Source organism: Chelmon rostratus, chromosome 8, assembly GCF_017976325.1.
Source record: "Chelmon rostratus isolate fCheRos1 chromosome 8, fCheRos1.pri, whole genome shotgun sequence".
In the NCBI taxonomy this organism is placed as follows: domain Eukaryota; kingdom Metazoa; phylum Chordata; class Actinopteri; order Chaetodontiformes; family Chaetodontidae; genus Chelmon; species Chelmon rostratus.
In genome coordinates this window covers 21,162,298-21,170,911 of record NC_055665.1, presented here as the reverse complement: position 1 = coordinate 21,170,911, position 8,614 = coordinate 21,162,298, and the positions used below count along the sequence as shown (strand labels likewise).

The following is an 8,614-nucleotide window of genomic DNA, read 5'->3' as shown; positions in this document are numbered from 1 at the left end:
GGTGAGAGAGAGGGAGGGAGAGAGAGGCTGGGCCCCTGTGTGCTTTGGAGAGTGCCTCCGGTGCTATTTGACAACAGTGCCGAGTCCTCGGGGGAGCCCACCTGAGAATAAAGCATGCATTTCAATAAATCAACTCCTAATGAAAGCGCTTGGGTTGAAGAAGAAGAAGCCGGCCAGGGGCTATAGTGTGCACGACTTCTATACAGGTGGCTGCCAGTGAAGCAAAGGTAAACAGAAAGGTGAGGAAAATGTATCAGGATCAGGCAGAGGTGATCAAAAGGAAAACAACGCCCAATTTAAGCAAAAATCCATAGTTTTAAAAAAAAATCTCTGAATGTTTCTTAAAAGACCTGACTCTCATAACATTTCTGACAGTGTGACACAATCCACTACACACCATGAATTGATGTCACAAAGACTTCTGTCAGCCTAAAAGGTGGGCTAAGTGAGTTTAGGTGGGTTCACCCTCCACTGCATCCCTGGTGGCAGCCAAATATTACTTCCTTGGATGAGGCAGAGGGGGAAGAAGAAGGAGGAGGAAAGCCAAGGTGAAAGGGAGTCCCTTGAGATTTGGACAACACTCAAGCTCAAATTCAACTGGAAAATGAAGGATTAGCTTTTAGTCTGGCTGGAAGCGATGGTGGAGGCCTCCTCTTGGAGGATGGGAATATTATATATTTGATCTTTGAGTATTTCCCACTCTACAAGGCCACTACTATGAGTGACAAAAAATGGGAATTCATTTTCGAAATCCTAAAAAAATATATAAAATGATCTTTAAAATGTGTGTAATAATAATAATAATAATAATAATAATAATTCATTTTCAGATATTTTTTCCACGTTGTTTAATTAGCTGTGTCCTAAAGCCGCTGTAATAACCAAGCCATGATGAAAAGCAGAGGAAAGCCTGTCCGATTAGGGCCCATCACACAGCCCATTGGAGCTGGCAGATGCTTAGATAGACTTTTATGGATTGCTCAATGCCGTGCCGTAATGAAGCAGGCAGGGCTGACCCATCCTGAACCAGGCTAAAAAGCTCCAGGGACGGCCCGCTGGGAGCCCATAATGCCCGATGCGTCCCACGGCTGTATTAATCACACTGAAAAATAAATGCGTGGCAGGGCGAGGGGAGAGGGGGAAAGGGGAGAAAAATGAAATAAGTATGTCGTTTATCCCAATCAAGGTCGTGAATATGTGGCCGAGGGAGATTCCCTGACCAGAATGAGGCCCTAAAAGAAAATGATGGTTCATTTAGGCAGAATGGATTGTGCAATCTGTGAAAACTCATAATGTTTATGAAAAGCGAGATTCATCAAACATTTCCCATCTGCGTTTGACTGACATAATAAAAGAACAATGAGCAGAGTGAATCAGAAATGGCCCAGTGTTAAATACAGGTCTGCTATGAATAAAAGAATGACTCCCCAAGATTGATGTAATAGTTGGGAAAACAGTTTAATATTTTCTCCTTTGAATAATGAATATCATACCCCGCCGGTACATCAGTACCAGCGCGTTTTATTTTATTTACATTCAAAGATATAAATTAGTAAAAGTTCTCCTGATAACAAGATTGTGTAGCTTTTTCCCAAATGCGTCTCAAATAAAAACCGTCCATAATATAGATATATATATATATATATTTACAAAACAAACAGACGATGTCAGTTTCCCATTTTTGCAATACAACTTGCATAAATTATAGGCATCATTTCGCCATCATTTAAAAAAATAAATATCAAATGTAGGCTATTCCACTTTGAAGTCCTCAAGTTCACTTCAGCTCCGTCCGCTTTGCGTCCCGAGACACCTCCACCTCAAACGAACACGGTTTCACAGAAAGGCCAAATGATGTTTTCCACGCGCAAAGAGAAACCAAAATAATACACCGTGGCAAATAAGCAAACCAAAGGATCCTGAGAAATAACGTGGGAGTCACATGTAATGGGAGATCACTTCTCAAACCAGCGTATGAAATTATTATCCGCAATGCATCGAAACAAAACAGCTGAAATGAAGCAGTAACAAGCGTGCGTGCGCGCGCGCGCGTGCTGCAGACAGGGTCCCAGCCGGGGTGCAGCTCAGGGAGCGCGAGCAGCTTTCATTCCGACTATACGGTGGCACGAGATCCGGTTTGGAGTAAAGGTTATGGGGGTTAAAACGCGGGGCTCAAAGGTGGCGGCCTCACTCGCCTTATACTCAAAGCAATTGTGACACCTACCTGCAGAGAGTGGAAATAAAAAAAAAACCCACATGATCAAAAATGATCAACACAAAGTTTCCTCCGGCTGGCTCTACTCAAAACAGCTCCATACTGCAAGCGCTTATTAACCCCCCCACTGCCTCATTACCGGTGTTAAAAAAACAAACAAGCCCGTCTATAGGCTCTCCAGCGGCATGTCGGCACAGCAAGGAGAGGACCACGACCACCTCAGTGACATCTGAAGATGTGAGGTTGTACGATGAGCGCACTGAGCAAACTAGCTGATTTGTTTGCTTTCGGCTGACCCTGTGTAATTAGAATGATCCGAAGCTGAAAGATAAGGTTTGGGGGCACACTGTGTGCGCGCGCACACGCACGCGCATATCAGAAGAAACATTAAAAACAGAATTCCTGCTCAAAGCTATGGCAACATGTCTCTGCTTACAGGCTGTCCGCCGTGTGTTTGTGTACACTCGTGTGTCTGTGTTAGGCTGATCTGGGGCCTGTCCTTAATGGGCTTATTTCAGCGTCTCTATCCGGAGGTGCACTCCAGCGCGTTTGTTTGCAATCCGCCTCCCTTACGCCATCCCTACTGGTTTCTAATGTTGCAAAATGAAAATCCCATCGCCTGATACTTCACGAGTCACTGTGAGAAAGACCAAAAAAAAAAAACAAACAAAAAAAGCGCATATTGTTAAACAAATGCAGAACAATTAGAAATGATTTCAGCAAACGCACTGAAAACGACTCATACACACGTTCATCCTCTAAAATGTCCTGCTTAAGTTTCACATCAAGTCCCCAAATGGTGTTCATCTTAACACAAGTGGAAATGTGCCACACAAACAGTGTCAGATAACGCCTTGAGAAAAATCTTAATTTTCCAGAGACAAGGCAAATAATAATAATAATAATAATAATAATAATAATAATAATAATAATAATAATAATAATAATCCCATTGTGTGACTGCAATGACACATGAAAGTGACAGAAAACCAGTTGATCTGCATTAGACACAAGTGAACTAACGTTTACTTCCACCGTGGTGCGAGTTGCCTCTCGCCTTTAAGAAAACTACAACCTCGAGATTGAACAGCAGATTACAGACGCTCAGATCGTGTCGCGAACGCCGCGCCGCATCATGCCATTACGTACCTTTCTTGGCTTCTAAATTTGCGGCTCTGAAATGTTGCTGCTGCTGCTGCTCAACAACAACAATCTGGTTTGGGTTATTTTTAACGAGGGGGGAGTCTGGCCTGTGTTTGGGGTTTGTGCTCGCCTCCGCAGCCTGGTGAGAGGAGCTGAGACCCTCGTTTGCAGCAGCGGCGGCGGCGGCGGCGGCGGCTGCGGCGGCCAGACTCACTCCGGATGAATTAGTGTACCGCAGGATCCCTTGGCCCTGCAGGGGGCTGAAGTTGCCATAGTTTGTGTAATTGCTATAAAAGGGAGACGTGTAATAAATAGGTCTTCCGAGGATGGAGGGGGCCGGGTAGAGGGAGGGGGAACTGGCAGCCGGGGAGGTGGTGGAAGGCGTGGGGGGAGTGAGGAGGCCACCGCTGGAGGAGGGGCAGCTGGGTTGCCCAGGCTGCCCCACTTGCTGCTGCTGCTGATGCTGCTGCTTTTGGTCCGAGGTAGCAATCTCCGCCAGCGACCACAGTTTGGGCTTGGCTGCAGGGTTCTGAGGCGGCCCCGAGGAGGATCTGCTGTCGAGGCATGAGGACGATTTACTGGTACCGATACTGTTGCTGTTGACGAGGCTCCGGGCCAAATCCTCGCGCTGGCTGTGGAGATGGTGGAGGTGATGGAGGTGGTGGTGGTGGTGGTGGTGGTGTTGTTGGTGATGGCTGAGAACCGGCGCCTCTACTCCCGTGAGAGGCGACGAGGTGACGGGTTTGGGCGAGAGCTGCGCCCGCGGGTCGTGGCCCTGATCTTCGTCGTCCGCGTCGCGTTTGTCGCCGGCCTGGTCGGTACCCAGCTCCTCCACACGGCAGCTGACCTTCTCGCCGTCAGACTCTGCCGAGCAGGAGTGGTCCGTCAGGGTGTCGACGTGCAAGCTGATACCTAAGACAAGAGGAAGAAATGAAAATACTAATAACAGTGGTGAAATGAAATATGTATGCATGTACAGGCCTCACTGGCCTGTGAAAAAAAACAAACAATCCAAGTGAGTTTAAGAAGGAGGGGAAAAAAGCATATGACACTGTAAAAAGGAGACACATATATCCTATTAAATATTAATTAGAAGTAATATTCCAAAATAAAAACACATACCATGAGAATTTCTTTTTTAAAAAATGAAAAAACTTAAAGCCTGTCTTGTAGTCAAAGCTTATTCAATGTCCCTGTGTATTCCAAGCAATCACTAATGTTTTTCAACCAACCAGGCTTGAATAAGTAACATTAATTATTCATATCAGTTTAAACAGTGGGCTGCAATTAGGACCCATTTTTATATGACAAAAACAATAATTTTCGGGGTGTTTTTTTGTTTTTTTTTATATGATTTTAAAATGACAACATGAACAGCTCAGTTGTTTTGAGGTTACTCGTGCGCTCACGTGGACTGCTGTGTACTTAGCCGGTGACCTGCCATTAATCATGTTAAAGAAAAGAAACTGTCCACCTTAACACGTCATTTAGTCCAGTGTCGAGTCTGAGAAGCTCGTTTTCAATGAAAAAATCAATCAACATCACTGAGACAACACAGGAACTCTGGCAAAAAGATAAAAAAAAAAATATTTTCAAACCAGCTTCTTTGCATTGAACAGCTGTTTCTTGGTTTCATCGTTTCACATCATTGATATTTTTAATAAAAAACTTAGCAGTAAATAAAGGGGGACATGCACCCCTCCCCTCCTTCCCACTCACGTCCTGCTCTGAATTGTTAAATGGATCATTGGCTCGGTGGCCAGATTATACCCCACCTTCATCCTCCGCTGAAGCCTCGCTGTTATCCAGGGCTTTTTCGGAGCGCTCCACCTCTTTCCTCTCCCCGTCCCCGTCCTCCTCGTCCTCGTCCTCGCTCTTATTCCTGGGCGCCCAGGTCATCTTGTTCTCCTTCTTGAGCCTCCGCCTGGCGTTGGCGAACCATGTGGAGACCTGCGTCAGGGTCATCTTGGTGATGATGGCCAGCATAATCTTCTCCCCTTTCGTCGGGTACGGGTTCTTCCTGTGCTCCTGCAGCCAGGCCTTCAGGGTGGCCGTGGCGTCCCTGGTGGCGTTTTTGCGGTAAGCCGGGTCGTTGAGCTGGTAGGGGTACCCTGGACTCCCGTATGGGTGGTAACTCAACGCCCCAGCCATGCCTGTCGTGTGCGCGTCATATGGAGAGCTCTACAGGAAAGTTGGAAAAAAAAACTCACGAGTCTGCAATGTTTTCTTTAAAAAAAAAAAAAGACATTAATGTGGTTTGCGACTTATTTACAAACAACATCATGCAATTCAAACACAATTTAATGCACACACATCTAAGCCGTTATTATAATTACATTAAAAAATTAGTGTTTAACAGTGTAGTCATTAGTCGTAAGAAACTTGTCGGAACAAGTGAAAAGGGGCTGGATAATGGTGCAAATGCACTGACAGACTGTACCCTGAATTTCTGTAAATCGTGTAAAATATCATTGAAATCTCCTGGGCTCGATTAACAATATGCAGGCTTGTGCTAAAAATAAACAAACTATCTATAGTGCATTTTTTAATTATTATTTTCATTTTTATTTGATCATTTGTCAACCACACTCGTTAAGCTTAGGAAAAAATCACAGTAATTGCAAGCAGGGGTAGTAAACACACCGTGCGTAAAAGCAGGCCGCAGAAAGGCGTGAACTAATGGTTAACTAATGGTTAAGATCATTATCGGATTAACTAATAACAGGGCTCCTGCTAATAACCCGGAAAGATAATAAAAAGCGAATTTCAATTTTCTGTATTCACCCATTAACGTCCTCGTTTTCTGTCAGCGGCTGCTTTTTGTTTTGCTGCAGCAGCCCCGATGTGTGAACATATCTTCTCTTTGCAGCATTACAAATCCCATTAGCAAATCACTTGATATGCACCTTTCCTAAAACGCTTCAAGTGCCCTGTGACATTAGCATTGCGAGTCATGCTTTTCATGTTCAAATTCCGTTTATTCAACTCGGGATAAAGTCGGCGACTCCATCCCCGATGATTTTAATGACTGCCGAGGAAGAAAGAGTTATAGCTCGCCTTCTATTAATTTTCTATGACGCATAATTTAACCGCTCGGAAGCTAAAGGCTCAAATAAAAATCTTAGCTGCTGTTCTGTTTTACATAATTAGCTGCGCAGTGAGTGTTAAGCGTTGGTCAAGCCATTACAATTTGCAGCTCATGCTCAAAAATCCCATTTAAGCCAAAGGGGTCAAGGATTTCATACTAAGAATCCGACGAGCAGGCCACTAGATGTAACTGCACAGCAACACTCAAGAAAGTTCTGCAAGCGCTCCGTGATTAGTGAATCCTAACAAAAACACTGTGGACCTGTGCCGGTTTAATCGCGCTGTGCGCCAGCGGACATGAGAACATTTTGCGCACTTCCACACTTTAACTCGCCGACACGATCACCTGCTTCGGAGCCTGATCACACAGAATCACACACGAATAGATGTTTTACCATGTAGGATGGGAATCCCGTCGTCGGATCCGCGGAGTATGACAGCGGGCTGGAGAAGCCTGCCCCAGCCGAGGCGGAGAAAGCAGCCGATCCGGGATAAGGGCTGAAGGCTGAGCCAGATGACGACCTCGCCAAGTCTTCATTCCGCGGGGCAGCCAGAGCCGAGGCCCCGTAAGCCGGACACGAATAAAGAGCCAGAGAGCCCGGGGGCTGGTAGAGGTAACCCTGAGGATAGGACATTGGTGAGCGCGGGATAGGTCGCCGATTCCAAAAAGGGGGGAAAAAACGCGCAGGGCGTCGGGCAACAACAGCCAAAATAATAAACAATCAACTCAATAATCAGCCGTGCAAACAGTCATCAGACAATGAAAATAAAAAAAAGTCCTCCCTCCACAGCCCCCTTACTGGGAGAAAAAAAACCCGAAAGATCTGTTAAAGTGCCCTCATAGAGGCAATGTGGCATGCGTCTTGATCCCCTAGCGTCCGATGTTTTTAGTACGCAGCGCTATGAAGTGAGGAGTTAGGAGGGAAGGAGCCGGTGGAGTTTCAGACACACAGAGCATTGGGGGAAACTGGAGCTGTCACTCCGGCTCATCTGAATATCCCATCCCCGCCCCCTTTCTGCCTCATAGAAATGGAGCCTCGGAACAAAACCAAGACTCCACACTGCAAAAAGTAGCGTCTGTCCAAGACTTGTTTAGCTGACTGTGGCATTTTAAAACCGGTTTTACTTAATAAAATCAGACGAATCTACCAGATGGACTGGGCTATAATGGAACAGTTGCTCAGTCCAATGAACTGGTCTTATTTGTCTCAGGGAAACTGGCCACACAGGTGACGCGCATCACAATTTAAATTTGATTCAGTCATTTCAGTGATAGTTAAAAAGTCCAAAGGCGCATTAATTGGCTTGTTAGGACAGGTATTCTTTGGAGCATGAGACAAAAATAGACATCGAGGGAAAGAGAAGTATACAACAATGGTGCGTGCAGTGTATGTGCCTGTTTTTCTCAGTGCTTTTTTGTGCCGTCGGGTTATTTATTTCGATTGTTTTTCTAAGGTCAGGTTGATTGTGGCGCACAGCGTCTGTCTGATCAAAACTTACGCGCACTCCCACAACAACTGTGCGCGCGAGAGAAAGAGAGAGAGAGGGAGAGAGATAGAGAGAGAGAGAGAGAGAGAGAGAGAGAGAGAGAGTATAAAACGGCCAGTGCTCTCCACATGCAGCTGGTTATTTCGTCAGTCCATCTATCAAACGCGGACACATCTATGAAATGAATGCGAGCACCGATAAGTGCGCGCGCTCCTCACTCACGCCCCGGCCCGCGGGAGCTGCACCGGGCCCCTTCATTTCCACCACTTAGCGCGTCTCAGGGACGCTCGTCCCTTATTATTAAAATCACATTCATCAGCAATAATAAAGCTGTTGGTGGTGGCGATTGTCGCTTTATGAGGGTTAATCTCTCCTCCACACAGATACCAAGCGAGCCACCAACACTGCTGAAGTGTGTGTGTGGCCGTGTGTGTGTGTGTGTGAGTGTGCGCGCGCACTTCTATCAGGTGAATGTGACAGATTTTGCTCACGCACTTTGCCAGTGTGTTTGGGCACTCACCTGTCTACGCCGTTGTGTAGCTTTGTGTGCGATTTTGGACTTGTCTCCATGCAAAACAGGGCACAGCCTTGTCCTTTATTATTGTGATTACAGGCATTATGACCTCTGTTGGAGACAAGTGATACAGCACAGCACGGAAACCTGAAACTGTGACAGCGGTT

The 8,614-nt window shown here is 45.9% G+C and overlaps 1 protein-coding gene across 1 annotated transcript; it reads right to left on the bottom strand.

The window, feature by feature from the left end:
• Positions 1-3,356: 3,356 nt before the first annotated feature.
• irx2a (iroquois homeobox 2a) lies at positions 3,357-7,080 on the bottom strand. Its single transcript, XM_041943208.1, has 3 exons — positions 6,841-7,080; positions 5,134-5,539; positions 3,357-4,270 (listed from the first exon to the last, which is right to left on the bottom strand). Exons 1-3 carry the CDS (start codon positions 7,078-7,080, stop codon positions 3,357-3,359), a joined length of 1,560 nt encoding a protein of 519 aa, XP_041799142.1.
• Between the last annotated feature and the right edge of the window lie 1,534 nt (positions 7,081-8,614).